Genomic DNA, 21,792 nt, shown 5'->3' with positions numbered 1-21,792 from the left:
CCTACAATTAACCTAACACTACACTATCAATAAATTAATGAAACACAATTCCTACAAATAAATACAATTAAATAAACTAGCTAAAGTACAAAAAATAAAAAAAACTAAGTTACAGAAAATAAAAAAATATTTACAAACATAAGAAAAATATTACAACAATTTTAAACTAATTACACCTACTCTAAGCCCCCTAATAAAATAACAAAGACCCCCAAAATAAAAAATTCCCTACCCTATTCTAAATTAAAAAAGTTACAAGCTCTTTTACCTTACCAGCCCTGAACAGGGCCCTTTGCGGGGCATGCCCCAAGAAGTTCAGCTCTTTTGCCTGTAAAAAAAAACATACAATACCCCCCCCCCAACATTACAACCCACCACCCACATACCCCTAATCTAACCCAAACCCCCCTTAAATAAACCTAACACTAATCCCCTGAAGATCTTCCTACCTTGTCTTCACCATCCAGGTATCACCGATCGGTCCTGGCTCCGATATCTTCATCCAACCCAAGCGGGGGCTAGACATCCACTGAAGAAGTCCAGAAGAGGGTCCAAAGTCTTCCTCCTATCCGGCAAGAAGAGGACATCCGGACCGGCAAACATCTTCTCCAAGCGGCATCTTCGATCTTCTTCCATCCGGTGCGGAGCGGGTCCATCTTGAAGCAGGCGACGCGGATCCATCCTCTTCTTCCGATGTCTCCCGACGAATGACGGTTCCTTTAAGGGACGTCATCCAAGATGGCGTCCCTCGAATTCCGATTGGCTGATAGGATTCTATCAGCCAATCGGAATTAAGGTAGGAATTTTCTGATTGGCTGATGGAATCAGCCAATCAGAATCAAGTTCAATCCGATTGGCTGATCCAATCAGCCAATCAGATTGAGCTCGCATTCTATTGGCTGATCGGAACAGCCAATAGAATGCGAGCTCAATCTGATTGGCTGATTGGATCAGCCAATAGGATTGAACTTGATTCTGATTGGCTGATTCCATCAGCCAATCAGAAAATTCCTACCTTAATTCCGATTGGCTGATAGAATCCTATCAGCCAATCGGAATTCGAGGGACGCCATCTTGGATGACGTCCCTTAAAGGAACCGTCATTCCTCGGGAGACATCGGAAGAAGAGGATGGATCCGCGTCGCCTGCTTCAAGATGGACCCGCTCCGCACCGGATGGAAGAAGATCGAAGATGCCGCTTGGAGAAGATGTTTGCCGGTCCGGATGTCCTCTTCTTGCCGGATAGGAGGAAGACTTTGGACCCTCTTCTGGACTTCTTCAGTGGATGTCTAGCCCCCGCTTGGGTTGGATGAAGATATCGGAGCCAGGACCGATCGGTGATACCTGGATGGTGAAGACAAGGTAGGAAGATCTTCAGGGGATTAGTGTTAGGTTTATTTAAGGGGGGTTTGGGTTAGATTAGGGGTATGTGGGTGGTGGGTTGTAATGTTGGGGGGGGGGTATTGTATGTTTTTTTTTACAGGCAAAAGAGCTGAACTTCTTGGGGCATGCCCCGCAAAGGGCCCTGTTCAGGGCTGGTAAGGTAAAAGAGCTTGTAACTTTTTTAATTTAGAATAGGGTAGGGAATTTTTTATTTTGGGGGTCTTTGTTATTTTATTAGGGGGCTTAGAGTAGGTGTAATTAGTTTAAAATTGTTGTAATATTTTTCTTATGTTTGTAAATATTTTTTTATTTTCTGTAACTTAGTTCTTTTTTATTTTTTGTACTTTAGCTAGTTTATTTAATTGTATTTATTTGTAGGAATTGTGTTTAATTAATTTATTGATAGTGTAGTGTTAGGTTAATTGTAGGTAATTGTAGGTAGTTTATTTAATTATTTTATTGATAGGGTAGTGTTAGGTTTAATTATATCTTAGGTTAGGATTTATTTTACAGGTAAATTTGTAATTATTTTAACTAGGTAACTATTAAATAGTTCTTAACTATTTAATAGCTATTGTACCTGGTTAAAATAAATACAAAGTTACCTGTAAAATAAAGATTAATCCTAAAATAGCTATAATATAATTATAATTTATATTGTAGCTATATTAGGGTTTATTTTACAGGTAAGTATTTAGCTTTAAATAGGATTAATTTATTTAATAAGAGTTAATTAATTTCGTTAGATGTAAATTATATTTAAGTTAGGGGGGTGTTAGTGTTAGGGTTAGACTTAGCTTTAGGGGTTAATCCATTTATTAGAATAGCGGTGAGCTCCGCTCGGCAGATTAGGGGTTAATAAGTGTAGGTAGGTGTCGGCGACGTTGTGGGGGGCAGATTAGGGGTTAATAAATATAACATAGGGGTCGGCGATGTTAGGGCAGCAGATTAGGGGTACATAGGGATAACGTAGGTTGCGGCGGTTTACGGAGCGGAAGATTAGGGGTTAAAAGTGTAATGCAGGGGTCAGCGATAGCGGGAGTGGCAGATTAGGGGTTAATAAGTGTAAGGTTAGGGGTGTTTAGACTCGGGGTACATGTTAGAGTGTTAGGTGCAGACGTAGGAAGTGTTTTCCCATAGGAAACAATGGGGCTGCGTTAGGAGCTGAACGCTGCTTTTTTGCAGGTGTTAGGTTTTTTTTCAGCTCAAACAGTCCCATTGTTTCCTATGGGGGAATCGTGCACGAGCACGTTTTTGATGCCGGCCGCGTCCGTAAGCAACTCTGGTATCGAGAGTTGCATTTGCGGTAAAAATGCCCTACGCTCCTTTTTTGGAGCCTAACGCAGCATTTGTTTTAACTCTCGATACCAGAGTTAATTTTATGGTGCGGCCAGAAAAAAGCCCGCGGAGCGTTAACAGCCCTTTTACCGCCGAACTCTAAATCTAGGCCATAGTGTTCCTTATGCCGAGAAAAAGCAGTCCCAATCACTGTTCCCTTTAAGGTGCGCGGTAGGGCGGCCGCGCACCGTCCCTCTCTGTGTAGCGCAGTCAGCACATCAGGCCGCGCAACACCGGAGGCTAAGACACTGACTCCTGCTGTGACTGTCTCCACTCTCCTCTACTTATGATCGACAGCGCTTGAGCTCTCAACTTCAAAGTTAAAGATGCAGTGTGCTAATTAACAGTATTCTATCAATTGTGTGTTGGTCAAGAAAGATTCCTATAGCCGCTTTTGTTAAAGTTAACTGTGCAGTATCTGTTATTAGCTCAGTCTATTTCGGATGATATCCGTTACTCTCTCAACAGTTGATTTATTCTGCTGTATTACTTCGGAGATTACCTATACCCGCTCTTAGTACAGTTATCTTAGCAGCACCTGTTATTGGTATAATCTGTTGAAAATAATATCCGTTACTGTCCAAGCAGTTTGTTTGCTCCCGAGTCCCCACCTGAGCGCTAAGTAGCAACAGCTGTAGGGTACCGTACCAGTATTACAATGCTGTAGCAGAACCTACAAATGGTAGGAGGTCAGGTCACTATCTGTTGCTACCTATCACTCGCTAGTAGCTACTTGTTTTTCTTTACCGCAGAGCTCCAGGTGTGATGCCTGTTAATATGCTCCTTTCAACACCCACTGATGACCGTGTGCAGTACTCTCTTCAAGGAGCACTGAGCATGGATTTTAGGCATAGTTATAACATTTGTGCATTACAGAATGCTCTAACAAACTGAAGCATTTTTTATTATATTAGAATGCGTTTTTAGGGTGGTCCATTGTTATATAGACAGTACATTTTTACGATGCCTTAGCTATGAACTGACATATTTGGTTTGTGAGGAAGCAATATAGTATGAGCCTGTTAACTATGGGGAACTGTATTAATTAAATGGTTGGTGTTAAGAATAGTAAGATGGGTCCACCAGGAATGTTATGGGGAGGTGCAGAAAAGCGTTAATGTACGGATATCATATGTGATATTGCCCTGTTTTCAGACATACTCGTACATAGTACATATGACATGGAAGATGGAGGCAGTAGTGACTGTATGGTCAGAGAAAAGGACCATAAATGGACATTAGAATAAACTGTGTGTGTTCCAGACTAGAGATAAAACTCATGAATGTTCGTGCTTGTCATTTGCTGATAGAGGGTTAGGTTGAGCACACAGCGTCACTGGTTAGGAGAGGAAAGTAGCTCTTTGGTAAATCGGCTTTTCCCTGTAACGAACCCACATCCGGAAAACAGTATCTTCTTTGCATCCGAAAAGTGATATTGTAGTTAACGGGAGCAATTTATATGTGTGTTGGTGCAAACCTAAATAATAATATTGCCTTATGCTGCATCAGCAGTGGTGGTCTAGCTATACGGAGCACTGGCTCAATCCGTCTGTGAGGAGTATAAGCGATAAATTTAGTCATTTAGATCCAAATTATATGGACAATAGCTACTCTGCCAACATTTTCCAGACAGAAGGCATCCAAGTTAGTAATCTGCATGTACGGAACCACTTCCATGAACGTTTAATATTTCTCACTGAACCTATCTAAGCTTGGATTAACACACATTGCTTGCTTTACAGTTCACTGTTTCAACTTTATGAACTTGCACATTACTATTTATCTATCTACTCTCGACTAGGGAACACATTTGTATTCCTGATCTTCAATTACATTTCAAGTTACCATACACAATTAATCCAAGCTTAGATAGGTTCAGTGAGAAATATTAAACGTTCATGGAAGTGGTTCCGTACATGCAGATTACTAACTTGGATGCCTTCTGTCTGGAAAATGTTGGCAGAGTAGCTATTGTCCATATAATTTGGATCTAAATGACTAAATTTATTGCTTATACTCCTCACAGACGGATTGAGCCAGTGCTCCGTATAGCTAGACCACCACTGCTGATGCAGCATAAGGCAATATTATTATTTAGGTTTGCACCAACACACATATAAATTGCTCCCGTTAACTACAATATCACTTTTCGGATGCAAAGAAGATACTGTTTTCCGGATGTGGGTTCGTTACAGGGAAAAGCCGATTTACCAAAGAGCTACTTTCCTCTCCTAACCAGTGACGCTGTGTGCTCAACCTAACCCTCTATCAGCAAATGACAAGCACGAACATTCATGAGTTTTATCTCTAGTCTGGAACACACACAGTTTATTCTAATGTCCATTTATGGTCCTTTTCTCTGACCATACAGTCACTACTGCCTCCATCTTCCATGTCATATGTACTATGTACGAGTATGTCTGAAAACAGGGCAATATCACATATGATATCCGTACATTAACGCTTTTCTGCCCCTGCCCATAACATTCCTGGTGGACCCATCTTACTATTCTTAACACCAACCATTTAATTAATACAGTTCCCCATAGTTAACAGGCTCATACTATATTGCTTCCTCACAAACCAAGTATGTCAGTTCATAGCTAAGGCATCGTAAAAATGTACTGTCTATATAACAATGGACCACCCTAAAAACACATTCTAATATAATAAAAAATGCTTCAGTTTGTTAGAGCATTCTGTAATGCACAAATGTTATAACTATGCCTAAAATCCATGCTCAGTGCTCCTTGAAGAGAGTACTGCACACGGTCATCAGTGGGTGTTGAAAGGAGCATATTAACAGGCATCACACCTGGAGCTCTGCGGTAAAGAAAAACAAGTAGCTACTAGCGAGTGATAGGTAGCAACAGATAGTGACCTGACCTCCTACCATTTGTAGGTTCTGCTACAGCATTGTAATACTGGTACGGTACCCTACAGCTGTTGCTACTTAGCGCTCAGGTGGGGAGCAAACAAACTGCTTAGACAATAACCTAAGAAGTAATATAAGACACAGTAGATTACACTTAGCGCTGCACCTTAAAGGGAACAGTGACTAGTCTGTGACCGTCTGCTGTGATTGACTAGCAGCTTCAGCAAGACCCCTCCCAGCCGGTGACATCAAAATGAAAATAGCCTATGCGAGGCTACTCACGGCTCACTGGCAGGCAGAGTTGAGAGAAGCTGTCATCCCCATGGTGACTGACAGGCTCATGTTAGTGCACCTACCACAGCTTAGTGCTTTCTGACACCAGCTGTCAAATTGTGAGGTGAGTTATGGTGCCTCTTCATAACGAGTTTGTTTTTAGCACTACTAAAAAAAATATTATTTTGTTCAAGAATGTGTTTCACATCATATTATGAGATGAAACACATTATTGAACAAAATAATATTTTTTTTAGTGACAGGTTCCTAATTCAAAAATGTTATGCTGTGCAGTTTGTTAGATGTTCCTATATATGTGTATCAAGATTCCTCACAAATTCCTCACCTACATAAAAGTTATTTCACTCCAATGATGGAAGATAACCATATATATATATGCCCCCACAGCCTCCCCACCGGCCTCCCATCATAGCCATTTCAGTTGCCTTTGTTGTATTTTAATGACCTATTTTATAATTGGTGGAATAAATGGTCTTATTTTACTTTAAGCTCTTCTGTCAGGAGGACTTACTTTTTTACTTACATATATATATAATTATATATATATATATATATATATATATATATATACACATACTATATATATTATATATATTTATATATATATTATAGTGGTCATTATGTGGTTTCTATAAAGGTATGCAATGGTCAGATTGTGACCACTGTATAGTCCTGCAGCAAATACTCAGTATGTAAAGTGCTGCAATAGTAAAGCAGTCCATCAATAATGAAAGCTGAAAGTGTTTTATATATATATATGTGAGATATATATATATTATATATTTTATATATATATATATATATATATATATATATATATATATATATATAATTTTAAGCAAGATATATATGTACAGTATGTATGTGTGTCTTTGTATCGGATCTTTAGAAACAGATTTTAAATCCATTTGTTAGGCCAGTGTGTGTGTGGAAGAGAATTGAACTTTTGTGATTCAGATAGAGAATGCAATTTGTTACAATTACCTCCTATTATCAAATTGTGCTTTGTTATTTTGGAATCCTTTCCTAAAGAGTAAACCTAGGTTGGCTCAGGTGGACAAGGTTTAAAGGGACAGCCTAGTCCAAATTAAACGTTCATGGTTCAGATAGGGCATGTAGTTTTTTAACAACTTTCCAATTTACTTTTATCATCAAATTGGCTTTGTGCTCTTGATATTCTTTGTTGAAAGCTAAACCCAAGTATTCTGATAAACTGATTTCTAAACCCTTAAAGGCTGCCTTTTATCTGAATGCATCTGATGGTTTTTCACAGCTAGGGTGCATTAGTTCATGTGTGCCATATAGATAAGATTGTGTTCATGCCCGTGGAGTTACTTATGAGAGGGCACTGATTGACTAAAATGCAAGTCTTTAAATAGAACTGAGATAAGGGGGCAGTCTGCAGAAGCTTAGATATAGGTAATCAAAGAGCTAAAAAGTATATTATTATAACCCTGTTGGTTTTGCAAAACTGGGTAATGGGTAATAAGGGGATTACAGGTATACCTCACTTTACAGCGCTTCACTTTACAGCGCTTCGCTAAAACAGCGCTTTGTGGAGCTGAAGGTCAACCTCCAAGGATTTGGAAACAGTGCTGTAATCATCCTGAGATTGCGAGAAAAGTGACTGGCACGATTTTGTTATGCTTAGATCACTCTGTTTACAGCATTACAGTGCAATCTGTGTCTCAGTGCTATAGTCTGGCAAATTGTACTACAGTAATTGTCACTATTTTACAGGTACAGTATTTATTGAATAGTGTGCTGTGCTAAATGTAGCACTATTGCACCCCTAATATATATTAGTTCAAACACGTTTTCAAGTTTTTAAACACACTGTCAAGTGAAAAGAAAGCTAAAACTGCCTTGTTTCACTTTAAGGCGGTTTTCACTTTACAGCGGGGCTCCGGTCCCTAACCCGCTGTATGAGCGGGGTATACCTGTATCTTTATTTTTAAACAATAACAATTCTGGAGTAGACTGTCACTTTAAGTGTTTAGGAAAAAGAGAGGGCAGAGGGGTTGCATATTCATTTATAAATAGGGCGTCTACATTTCTCAAATTTACCATATTTTAAACTAAAAAGGCAAATAAAAAAAATAAAAGACTATAAATAAAAATTAAAAATTAAAAAAAAAAATTACCTTTAAATAAAAAAAACATATTTAGCAAATAGAATCATTAGCCAATAAATAAATTACATTTTAAAGGACATACAACAGAATTATATTTCTCTCATGAATCATATACAGCATGTATGTCCTTCCAATTTACTTCTATTAGCAAATTTGCTTTATTCTCCTGGTAACCTTTGTTGAAGGAGCAGTAATGCACTACTGGGAGATAGCTGATCATATCAGATGAGCTAATGACAAAAGTCATATACAGGGAGTGCAGAATTATTAGGCAAGTTGTATTTTTGAGGATTAATTTTATTATTGAACAACAACCATGTTCTCAATGAACCCAAAAAACTCATTAATATCAAAGCTGAATATTTTTGGAAGTAGTTTTTAGTTTGTTTTTAGTTTTAGCTATTTTAGGGGGATATCTGTGTGTGCAGGGGACTATTACTGTGCATAATTATTAGGCAACTTAACAAAAAACAAATATATACCCATTTCAATTATTTATTTTTACCAGTGAAACCAATATAACATCTCAACATTCACAAATATACATTTCTGACATTCAAAAACAAAACAAAAACAAATCAGTGACCAATATAGCCACCTTTCTTTGCAAGGACACTCAAAAGCCTGCCATCCATGGATTCTGTCAGCGTTTTGATCTGTTCACCATCAACATTGCGTGCAGCAGCAACCACAGCCTCCCAGACACTGTTCAGAGAGGTGTAATGTTTTCCCTCCTTGTAAATCTCACATTTGATGATGGACCACAGGTTCTCAATGGGGTTCAGATCAGGTGAACAAGGAGGCCATGTCATTAGATTTTCTTCTTTTATACCCTTTCTTGCCAGCCACGCTGTGGAGTACTTGGACGCGTGTGATGGAGCATTGTCCTGCATGAAAATCATGTTTTTCTTGAAGGATGCAGACTTCTTCCTGTACCACTGCTTGAAGAAGGTGTCTTCCAGAAACTGGCAGTAGGACTGGGAGTTGAGCTTGACTCCATCCTCAACCCGAAAAGGCCCCACAAGCTCATCTTTGATGATACCAGCCCAAACCAGTACTCCACCTCCACCTTGCTGGCATCTGAGTCGGAATGGAGCTCTCTGCCCTTTACCAATCCAGCCACGGGCCCATCCATCTGGCCCATCAAGACTCACTCTCATTTCATCAGTCCATAAAACCTTAGAAAAATCAGTCTTGAGATATTTCTTGGCCCAGTCTTGACGTTTCAGCTTGTGTGTCTTGTTCAGTGGTGGTCGTCTTTCAGCCTTTCTTACCTTGGCCATGTCTCTGAGTATTACACACCTTGTGCTTTTGGGCACTCCAGTGATGTTGCAGCTCTGAAATATGGCCAAACTGGTGGCAAGTGGCATCTTGGCAGCTGCACGCTTGACTTTTCTCAGTTCATGGGCAGTTATTTTGCGCCTTGGTTTTTCCACATGCTTCTTGCGACCCTGTTGACTATTTTGAATGAAACGCTTGATTGTTCAATGATCACGCTTCAGAAGCTTTGCAATTTTAAGAGTGCTGCATCCCTCTGCAAGATATCTCACTATTTTTTACTTTTCTGAGCCTGTCAAGTCCTTCTTTTGACCCATTTTGCCAAAGGAAAGGAAGTTACCTAATAATTATGCACACCTGATATAGGGTGTTGATGTCATTAGACCACACCCCTTCTCATTACAGAGATGCACATCACCTAATATGCTTAATTGGTAGTAGGCTTTCGAGCCTATACAGCTTGGAGTAAGACAACATGCATAAAGAGGATGATGTGGTCAAAATACTCATTTGTCTAATAATTCTGCACTCCCTGTATGTGCAGCGAGCAATCACCAGCTAGCAGTGTTCCACCTGAATTAATCAAAGCATTAAGATGAAACTAAGGTTTTTATGCAAAAAGGTACCTCCAAATCTAGGTATGTTTAGTGAAAAATATAATGATCCTCAATTAAAAAACTGAGAGAAATGTAGGTAACCTAAATATTCCACTATGTAGGGCTATGTTATTGTTTAAATATATATAGATGGATAGATAGATATTCATTGTCATTAATTCTAAGTTAATTTTTTATAACTAGAAAAAAATGTTTGATATATTCAAAAAGAGATCTTCTACCCCTAAGGAAGGAAGTAGAGCACCAGCGCCACCACTTCCAGTGCCAGCTTTTGAAAAAAAAAGCCGTTCAAGTTTCAAGGAAGCTTGGTTAGCCGAAATGGTTGAAACTGATTCACGCACATCAGTAAAGAAGATTTGCATTCGACTTGGGGAGATATTTACATATAAACCTGATGTTGGCGTGATCTGTACAGTATGCGCTGAAGGGAAAGTTGCTACTGCTTTCTCTACCGGTAAGACCTGGGATGACGGATGGAAACTTAATTACATGAAGCGTCATCTAGCAACCAAGATACATTTGTCTGCTGTGCAAGCTCTTAGGGAAAAGAATTCTGCTAGCAAATCTCTGTTTGGATTGCGTGGCATGTTAACTGAAACTGCCAAAGAGAAAGCGGATAGATTGGCCTTGGCTGAACGCCAACGTGCAAATGCTGATGAAATAAATATTGATAGAGCCAGTTATCATTCAGAGGTTATGCATCAGAAAAAATAGAACATACTACATTAAAATAATTTCACAAAAAATAATTCAAGAAGACATTCTGTGTTTTATTTTGGTATGGTTGTGGTGGCTGATAATATACTAATAACATGATAACTGGTTAAAATTTACTCTAAGGTTAAATATTAGCTATTCTTCTCTACTCGCTCAGTGGTGCACACAGTACCGAGTACACAGTATCAAGTCCGCACACAGAAAAAAATAATTGCACACAAAAGAAAAAAAATTAGAGGGAACATTGGTCCCAATACGTGAATATAATTATTCTCAGAAAATCGGAGTGTAGATAGTTCAAATTCAAATGCAAGGATAGTTGGTGTGCCCAAATCACTGTGGTATAGGTAAAATTAATACTTACTATAAACTACCTCAATACAAATGAGAATATACGATTGGTTTGCGTGAGAGTGGGGAGTTTTATAGTTTTGTTTTTGTTTTTCCCACTCTTTTTCTCCATTGAAGTTTATGAGGGAATATGTAATTGCTCATGCGATAGACTAAGTTCGGATTTTTGTGCTTGTCAGGACACCAGTAGTGAAAAACAGTTTACTATCAAAATATGATCGCAACCCAACAAGCGCAAAAATCTTACTTCTAGCGTAATTAACCCTCAAGCGGTAGCGTTAATTTGCGATTCACTTGTTATCTAGCCCTTAATGTTTAATGCCTCTTTAAGCGCACTATCTTATAAGATAGATTATAGATATCTAACAGTGCTGTATACATTGTATGAAAATAGATTTTTAGAGAAAATCCCAAAAGACCACAGAGTGGAGAGAGTATGATAGAGAAAGATAGAGAGTAAAACAAAAAAGGAAAAAATTGGAAGACTTACATTGGAAACACCACAAGAGCAGAAGCGATTTGAGAACGTCCATGACTTGATGGCTGGAGTATATTGTGTTTGTTATAGTTTTTCAGTTTTTGAAGCAGAAGTCAAATGCTAAATAATACAACATGGCTCATTTCCTATACACAATGCTTTGTCTGGATAAAACATTCTGCTTTTTTTCTCCTTACAGTTATGTATTGCAGAATTTAGCAACATATAAAACCTTATTTTCATATTGTAATTTAGATTTAATTTCTAGTTGCTATTTTTATAAACTATATACTTAAGGTAAATTATGTATTTTGATTTGCATTACATGATTGGTCTCAAAAGACTATGCCATGATTTCCTTAACAGAAATGTCAAAATACTATGTTTTATATATATATATATATATATATATATATAGCAATATCCGTTCAACCCCTAGAGGTAGAGAAACGCTTCACTCTCCGGTCTTATTCAAAAATCCTTTATTAGGTATCCAGCATCAAATGACAAATCTCCCAAACGTTTCGATACCAATTGGTATCTTTATCAATGGGTAATCAGAACATATCTATCCCAAAAGAAGGTTCCTAATACTAACCACAAACCACTCACCTATATACACCTGTAAAGCGTCCCTGTCACTTCCGGTGTATCAGAAGCCGCCCCACCACGCGCATGCGTCCAGGAGTTAGCCAACCGCATGGCTAATTAGCATATTCAGTCACGTAATGACGTTTGCGCTCCAACCGCGCATAGTTACTCCTGCTAATGCGCATGTCCGGGTGGCCGGAGTTCCGATGACACCGGACTAACTATTACAAGTATAACTACTCTAAAGTGCAAAAAGACTAACTATACCAAATTAAAATCTATAAAAATATTATAACTACCTAGTTCTCAGAACAGACTTTGTTCCTTATATTTATAACATCTTAATGTATTAATAAGATATTTTGCATCTTTATATACAGTTTGCTAAGCTAATTACTGCCCCTTTATTATCCTATCCATAATCTCCAAAATGTCTATTTACTAGATAAAGTATGTTATATTACAATTATCAATAAAACATATAGCTTCTATGCCAATTGAAGTGCAGTGAGAAACTTTGTTATGGCCACCGCAAAACACTGAACATCATACTTTCAGAGACTTTGAGAACACATATATTCTGGACCAGTCTATCTTCCTAGATGTTGATGACCTAGACTGATAAATCATGGACATTTCACTTAAAGGAAGACACCAAAGTCCATCTGTACATTCAGACCCTTAGGAGCCACTGTGTCCAGATGATAAATCCAGGAGGTCTCAACTTGGAGTAGTTTCGTGTTCCTATCTCCTCCCCTTCGTAAGGGGGGCACATGATCAATAAGCATAGTCCTTAAACTAGCCGCTGTGTGCCCAGCTTGGAGGAAATGTCTGGCAACCGGTTGATCAGATGTTTTCTTGTCTATCGCTTGTCTAATCGCATGGCGATGATTGGCCATCCTCTCACGAAATGTAGTTGAGGTCTTCCCCACATAGACCAGCGAACATGGACACATTAGTATGTATACAACATACGTACTCATACATGACAATCTGTGCAAAATCTTGTATTTTCTCCCAGTGTGTGGGTGGTGAAAGAACATCCCTGTTAGCATACTATTGCACGTAGTGCAATCCCCACATCTATAGCAGCCAACTTTTTTCCTGTTATCCAGCCATGTACTTTTTTCATAGCACTTCACAGGATCGTTATGGACCAGTAGATCCTTCAAATTGGGTGCTCTCTTATAAGCCATCCGTGGGGCTGATGTGTGCAGGAATGGTAGTGATTTGTCAGTATTAATAATGTCCCAGTTCTTCTTGAAAGACTCAGACAATATCTTGGACACGGGGTTGAACGTGGTTACAAAGTTAATGATATCGCTATTGTTTTCCACCTTATCAGTAGGATCATGTGGTTGTAGCAAAGATGCTTGATCATCCCGTGCCAGGTTGGTTTGCACCTGTGTTATCAAATTTCTTGCATATCCTCGTTGCTCCAATTTCATAATCATTTCATCCTCCTGTATTTTTCTAGTCTCTCTTAATGTGTTGTTGCGGGCCACCCGCGTGAGTTGAGAGGAGACCACACTCTTTTTTTTTTTTTTTTTTTTTTTGATGCTCAGGGTGAAAACTTGTGGATAGCAACACTGAGTTTCTATCCGTCGGTTTTGAATACAGGGAGGTAGAAAATTTGTAACAATCATCTTCTGTATAGACAGATACATTTAGATCTAGAAATGGTATGCTCACCCTGTTATGGGCAACCTTAAATCGAATAGTTGACTCAAGCTGGTTTAAGCTGTCAACCCACTTTTCTAGGGATTCCTCTGACCCCCGCCATACCAAAAACACATCGTCAATATATCTGACGTACAGTTTAATTTTATCAATTGTGCGGATACGCATGACCATAGTCTCATACCAAGACATATACAGATTGGCGTATGCGGGAGCCATGTTTGAACCCATTGCAGTTCCTGATATTTGTAAGAAGAACTCCTTCTCAAATTTGAAAAAGTTTTTTTCTAGACAAAACCTCAATAGTTCCAATAGGAACTCAATGGGTGGTCCCGCATACGCCAATGATTCACTTAACATGGATCTGACTGCCTGTACACCACCATCATGAGGGATGACAGTGTACAAGCTGTCAACATCCATTGTAACAAGTAAGTCATCTGGGCCAAGGTCATTCCAAGCAAGTAACTTCCGAATGAGTGAGGGAGAATCCAGTATAAAGGAATATGACTCCTTTACAACTGGCTGCAGGTGATGATCTATAAAAATGGCCACATTAGAACACAAAGAATCCCTGGCAGACACAATAGGTCTGCCAGGAGGTTTAATCAGAGTCTTGTGTACTTTGGGCAATAGATATAATACCGGAATAACCGGAAATGCAGTAGTCATATATTCAAATTCATTTTCATCAATCATACCTGATTCTAGCCCACATTTCAATATAAGATCCAATTCCTTCTTAAATGTATTTATTGGATTTCCTCTTAGTTTACAGTAGATGCTATTATCAGTCAGCTGTCTATAGGCTTCCTCTCTATAGTCAACATAATTTTGAATCACTATAGAGCCTCCTTTATCCGCCGCATGAATAATGATCGTGTTATCATTCTTTAAACTCTTTAGTGCCTCCTTTTCCCCTTTAGTGAGGTTAGGGAACAAATTTTCCACTTTTGCTTGTTCACACGTATCATTAATCATGCGTGAAAAACTACGGAGAGAAGGGTTTAAGTTGATTGGATCAAACTTGCTCTGACTTTTGAACTTGCTGACTGTAGTTTGTTCACTATTTTTAAAAAAATCCTTGATCCTAAGCTGTCTCTGCAGTTTGTAAGTTTCAACATTCATTTTAAATTTGTCCACAGCTGGAGTGGGGACAAAGGACAAGCCTTTATTTAGCAAACTTTTCTCATCTGTACTAAGAGCTCTATCACTTAAATTGTAGATAATATCTACTTTTTCTTGCCTGTTTTTTTCTTTGAATCCTCCCCTCCTCGTGTGCGGTCTTGCTCGTTTTGCTTTGCTGGAAGCGGAGGTTTTTTGGAAGATCTGGTATTTACCCCGCCTAAAGGGTGACCAGTACTACCATTTGGGTTGGTCTCATCATTATCTGGCCCAGATGAATCACCTCCACTACTGTCAACAGTGTCAGCAATGTTTCTATTATTAAAGCGTCTCCTACGTCTAAATTGTGGTCTATTGTCCTCTTTCCCATAGAGCCACCTGTACACTCTTCTCTCCCTATAATCAGTCTCTACAGTAATTAATTTGTTATTCTTAAAAGTTAACAGATCATTTTTATATTTGTTAACTTGTCCTTGTAATTTGTTAACCCAATCTTCCCCTGTATCTTCCGTTAGGATCTGGTAGCTCATCTCTTTAACCTCATTGATTTCCACTCTAATTAAATGTAATAATCTATTGGATTGCTCAATCACCAATAAAATGAGGTCATATGAGCACTTGTTTAGGATTGAGCACCACTTCCTACAGAATTCAGGGTTGGCCCTACCTATCGTGGGTGTATTCTTAATGCGAAAACCACGTGGTATATTTTTATTACGATGGTAATTAGACAAGTACACAGTATGTAGATGGTGATCTACCTCTCTTTTCTGTAAATTCAACAATTTGTGATAAACATCTAGAGGTGTCTCCCCTCTCAATTCACGCAAGTCTGTATTTGCAAGGATGCGCTCTGCATCTGCTTCTGTAAATATAAAGGATTCCCTATTGACAGTATCATCACCAATATTAGGAATGTCAGTAGCAGCGGATCCACTGACTTCCATGTTGGTTGATCAAGTAGTTATATCCGCTATAGATTTAGCCTGTCATTAATAGGTTAACCGGTCTACTGAAAGAACTCAGGTAGTATTCACAACACCATGTGATTTAAAAACAAACACAGCAGTAAACTTAAAGTCAGTATAGCTGCAAGTGAAGAAACGGCACTTCACAGGGATATATTAAGCATTAGTAGTAATATAGTTGATAGTAGTAACCATAGTCACTTATATCCAGTCAAACAGAATTCACAATGTGCAGGGTGCAAACCAAATTAACAATGTACAAATATCCAAACAGGTGCACTCACTGTGACATAAGGCATCCGCCGGGGTGCTGCGTAGAAAACATATAGCAATATCCGTTCAACCCCTAGAGGTAGAGAAACGCTTCACTCTCCGGTCTTATTCAAAAATCCTTTATTAGGTATCCAGCATCAAATGACAAATCTCCCAAACGTTTCGATACCAATTGGTATCTTTATCAATGGGTAATCAGAACATATCTATCCCAAAAGAAGGTTCCTAATACTAACCACAAACCACTCACCTTTATACACCTGTAAAGCGTCCCTGTCACTTCCGGTGTATCAGAAGCCGCCCCACCACGCGCATGCGTCCAGGAGTTAGCCAACCGCATGGCTAATTAGCATATTCAGTCACGTAATGACGTTTGCGCTCCAACCGCGCATAGTTACTCCTGCTAATGCGCATGTCCGGGTGGCCGGAGTTCCGATGACACCGGACTAACTATTACAAGTATAACTACTCTAAAGTGCAAAAAGACTAACTATACCAAATTAAAATCTATAAAAATATTATAACTACCTAGTTCTCAGAACAGACTTTGTTCCTTATATTTATAACATCTTAATGTATTAATAAGATATTTTGCATCTTTATATACAGTTTGCTAAGCTAATTACTGCCCCTTTATTATCCTATCCATAATCTCCAAAATGTCTATTTACTAGATAAAGTATGTTATATTACAATTATCAATAAAACATATAGCTTCTATGCCAATTGAAGTGCAGTGAGAAACTTTGTTATGGCCACCGCAAAACACTGGACATCATACTTTCAGAGACTTTGAGAACACATATATTCTGGACCAGTCTATCTTCCTAGATGTTGATGACCTAGACTGATAAATCATGGACATTTCACTTAAAGGAAGACACCAAAGTCCATCTGTACATTCAGACCCTTAGGAGCCACTGTGTCCAGACGATAAATCCAGGAGGTCTCAACTTGGAGTAGTTTCGTGTTCCTATCTCCTCCCCTTCGTAAGGGGGGCACATGATCAATAAGCATAGTCCTTAAACTAGCCGCTGTGTGCCCAGCTTGGAGGAAATGTCTGGCAACCGGTTGATCAGATGTTTTCTTGTCTATCGCTTGTCTAATCGCATGGCGATGATTGGCCATCCTCTCACGAAATGTAGTTGAGGTCTTTTTATATGTTACAAACTGCTATTTGTAACTGGCCCTTTAAATGGAAAATTGCCCTGCTTCCCTGGATTGTGGAGAAGCCTATTTGCCAGCCTCCTTCCTCATGACTATGGCCCCGGGAAGATTGTGCCCCTGAAAACGTATTAACTTTTATTGGGTGTGTATGGCCCTTTAAGAACCGTCTGGGGACATATTGTGACTTTGGTGAACAATGCCCCTTTAAAACTATGTCCCCAGACCTGTGAAATAACTTGTCCCTGGCTTTCTCCCACTTGGTTCAGTAAATAGGGCTTACTGAACCAAGTTAGAAGATTAGATTTCCACTGGCGCTTATATATTAAGCTAGGATTTATGCTACCATTATATGTGTAACTTATCTAAGTGAGATATTCTAAGTGATGCTGATTCTTATCAGGTGAGAAAACAATAGTGTCTAAGTGTATCTGACAGCAGATATTTAGGATTTAAATCCTGTGTGTTGACTGGTATACAATATTCTCTTAATATTTTATGTTGTAAAAAATAATAATATTACTAATCTGTAATTACAGATGATGTGGAAATTCATTAGCTCTATCAGCACTTTCCCTCTTTCACCTGTGTAGAGGAACCAAGGTGGAAATCTTGTGAAACACACAGAGACAAAAGGAGCCAAAACCACAAGGAGGACCAAGGATCTGAACAGCGAGAAAGTGGAGAACAGCTTTTCTTTTTAACAGTGGATCCCCAACACCGCACACCAAAGTGCAGAAGAAAAAAGTTTTTCACAGCTGCAGTTCAAACATCTTGCAAAAGATTACTTACATCGGAACACGCTAAACATCCAGCGTGCACAGTCACAGCCTATCCTAAGAGAGGTGTGACCCCTAACCACCAATCAGGAACGGAGGCTTGTTTGTTATCTCACGTTAAGCCGCGAAGGAACAAAATTGAGAAGGAAGCTCACAGAACATCGGCAATAATACGATTCCCAACAGACATTTGTAAGGTACCTTACAGCTTGCTTTAATCCCAAGGTGGCATTTTTTGTTTATCAAGTCATATTCAGAGACCATATATTGTCAAGTCACTCGACTTACTGAGAAAAAACACATAGGGAGACGTCCCTTGTTTTATTTGCTTTTATTTGTTTTATTTGCCTGTATATTTTTAGTTTATTCTAAAGTTTTATTGTTGACAGTAAATTTAGTTTAATAAAACAGTTTTAACACTTCTACAACTTTCTATATTATTTGGATATAGTTATATCCATTTCTAAACACTGCTAATAGGATCGTCAATAGCTTCACTTACACTTATTTACTCTTCATAACCTATTCACGAACACTATCCACATCATCTGTAATTACAGATTAGTAATATTATTATTTTTTACAACATAAAATATTAAGAGAATATTGTATACCAGTCAACACACAGGATTTAAATCCTAAATATCCGCTGTCGGATACACTTAGACACTATTGTTTTCTCACCTGATAAGAATCAGCATCACTTAGAATATCTCACTTAGATAAGTTACACATATAATGGTAGCATAAATCCTAGCTTAATATATAAGCGCCAGTGGAAATCTAAACTTCTAACTTTGTTCTCTACCCAAACTACTGAGGAGTAGTTTCCCCCATCCACCAGGCATACAGGATTTTTAGTAAGCGCCAACCCTCTATCCACTCTATCCTTACTGAACCAAGTACCACACAGGCAGACCACCCAGAAGTTAAAGTGTGCAGGCAATTTACCTCCCAGGCTGTGAGGTTACTGCAGGTTAGTTGCCGACCGCTGGGTGGCCGCAGTTCGTGCAAACGAACACGTGGCGGCGGCCATCTTTGTTCATTCGAATGCGGTCAGCGGTGTATGCTAAAGATTCTGTGGAACTAAAATCGGATGCGCAAATACACGAACACCGCTGACCCTTACCTTCTCCCATACGGAACTTGCAGCTCCAGAGACTAAGTCCCGTTCGAAAATGGGACTTAGTCGTTTTTTTTCTGCATGAAATTGACCGACCGCACAGCCCAAATCTATGGAACTGTTTTGGGCAGGAAATTGTGCTTGTGGTCGGTCATAAAGGGACCTCCAGCTAACTTTTGATCCACTGGAGGGATTTGGCTGATTTTTGGAAGTGTTTATGTTTGATGTATGCTGAGTCTGAATATGTAACTTTTATGGAGATTGAATGTATGGTTTAAAAGTTACAGTGTATGTGTGAAAACTGTATTTTTACTGTATGTAATAATTATGTTAACTGCTTATCTGAGGGGAGGGGATGTGTGGGTTGTACTGTTATTTGATTGGTTATTTTATGCCTACCCCTGGGTGTGTCCTGTATGTGCACAACCGTAATAAAAACCAGGCTGGGTGTTCCAGACTGAGACCTCTTCTGACCCTCTAACTTGCAGCCTTGACTCATGTTTGTAGGGGACAGCTATAATCACTACAGGGATTGCTATGCTCTTCATACTCCCTTAGCTACTGAGCTCTTGTAAGAGCTCTTGTTCCTGATCCTGCTTCGCTCTACAGAAGGAAGAGGTTCACCTACTGGAGCCTGGTCGTAGGTCCAGGGCGCAGAGCAGACGGCGAGATACCAGCCCAGCAGCGGTGGTTCGTAGAGTCTGCATTACTTATGGTGGCTACGCAGTAGTTATGGTGTCTACGGTGCTGATGATCCTTTGGTGAGCGCTAGGAGCATCCTTTTCTATGGTCCAACTTCCAGCCAGCCTGGAGGCAACCGTAACAATATATATATATATATATATATATACAGTATATATATATATATATATATATATATATATATATATATATATATATATATATATATATATATTGGTAACACACAGTCCCCTTAGACTGCAATGTAAAGGAACTTTTTAGTGCTGTTTTTTTTTTCCCCTCAACCACCAGCTTTAACCCATTATAACTTCTTCGTGCAGTTATATATTTAAAAATGAAGATGCTTGCTGCTTTTTTTATTTTAAAAAAACAAACCACTGTATTTTGGGAGCAATTGGGGGAGATTTCAAATATTAGCCAGAGATTGGGGTATCAATAACCAGCCACTTGTAATGGCTGGTTATTTATTGTGCGCCTGTAAACGCGTAAATTTGCCCATTTACGGGTGTGCGATAAATTAGTGCTCCACTTGTAATCTAGCACAAAATAATCAAAAGACCATAGAATTCATCTCACTGCTAACATTTAATTAAATGGGTTTAGTAGTTTAGGCTGTAGACATGACTAAAGTTTTTCACAGCTCAGCGTTCCAAAAGCTATTTTCCTTGTAATAGGCCATGTTTATAACTAAAACATAAATCATGAACTAGTAATATTGTAGAGTATATACAATATTATACTATATTGTAGATGGGTTTTTCTAGCCTGTGGCTGTGCCCTGTGTCTTTTTATATTTTGAACTTTTCCTATGACCACTGGTTCATTTACTACTTTATAAAATATGGCATCCATAAGTGATAAAAAGATCATGTTCAATAGTTCTCTCTAAATATTAGGATTTGGTATATAAACAGAAATAAGATAAGGAAGCAGTTATGTGTAGAGAAAATGAGGAGATCTGCAATGTAACCCATTTTCATGGGTTGTGATTTTAAAGAACAAAATCTGCTATTTCAAATACAAACTTAAACCTAAAGAAGCAATTTCTCATATGTTTTATACTCTGCTGCTGGTTTAACAAGTCATTAGAAACACATTAAGGGAAAAACAATTTTACAGTATATGTTCCTTTTAAGGGCGCTATGTACAATAGATTATAGATATCTAACAGTGCTGTGTGCGATGTATAAATGTAGATATTTAGACAAAATCTCAAGAGAAAGAGTATGATAGAGAAAGTGTGTACAACAAAAAAAGGGATAAAACAGGAAGACTTACCTTGGAAACACCACAAGAGCAGAAGCGATTTGAGAACTTCCATGACTTAATGTGTTGAGTATATTGTGTTTGTTATAGTTTTTCAGTTTATGAAGCAGAAGTCAAATGCTAAATAATACATCATGGCTCATTTCCTGTACACAACCAATGCTTTTTCTGGGTGAAACTTTGTTCTGCTTTTTTTCTCCTTACAGTTATGTATTGCAGAATTTACTAACATATAAGACCGTGTTTTCAGATAGTAATTTAAATATAATTTCTAGTTGCTATTTTTATAAACTACAAATTTGTTGTAAATTATTTATTTTTATTTGCATTATGATTGATCTCAAGAGACTATGCTATGATTTCCCCTAACAGAAATGTCAAAACACTATTTTCTGTGATGACTAACTCATCTGTTGTGCGTTTCTCAAACTATTACTTAATCTTCTATGCTATAAAAAAATATTTTACTCAGTCTACTTCCTCTTTTGGTTATTTCATATTTAAACTTTTAATGTATTCCCATAAAATCACAGAATTCTGTTCATGATATTTTATTAGTTACTTCATGTCATCTAAGAAATTACTATTAAAGGGACATAAAACCCCCCAAAAATCTTTCATGATTCAGATAAAGAATAACATTTTAAACAATTTT

The 21,792-nt window shown here is 38.3% G+C and overlaps 1 protein-coding gene across 1 annotated transcript in view; it reads right to left on the bottom strand.

Moving 5' to 3' along the window:
- LOC128663789 (uncharacterized) overlaps positions 1 to 21,223 on the bottom strand; it is a 267,521-nt gene extending 246,298 nt beyond the window's left edge. The window contains exon 1 of the mRNA XM_053718291.1: positions 21,150 to 21,223. Within this exon, the coding sequence (XP_053574266.1) occupies positions 21,150 to 21,192 (43 nt within the window). The 5' untranslated portion in view covers positions 21,193 to 21,223. The remainder of the gene's footprint in view (positions 1 to 21,149) is intronic.
- Positions 21,224 to 21,792: the final 569 nt, after the last annotated feature.

This window comes from Bombina bombina, chromosome 6, assembly GCF_027579735.1.
Source record: "Bombina bombina isolate aBomBom1 chromosome 6, aBomBom1.pri, whole genome shotgun sequence".
Lineage (NCBI taxonomy): Eukaryota > Metazoa > Chordata > Amphibia > Anura > Bombinatoridae > Bombina > Bombina bombina.
Note: the sequence above shows the minus strand (reverse complement) of the source record. Positions and strands in the feature narration are given on the sequence as shown.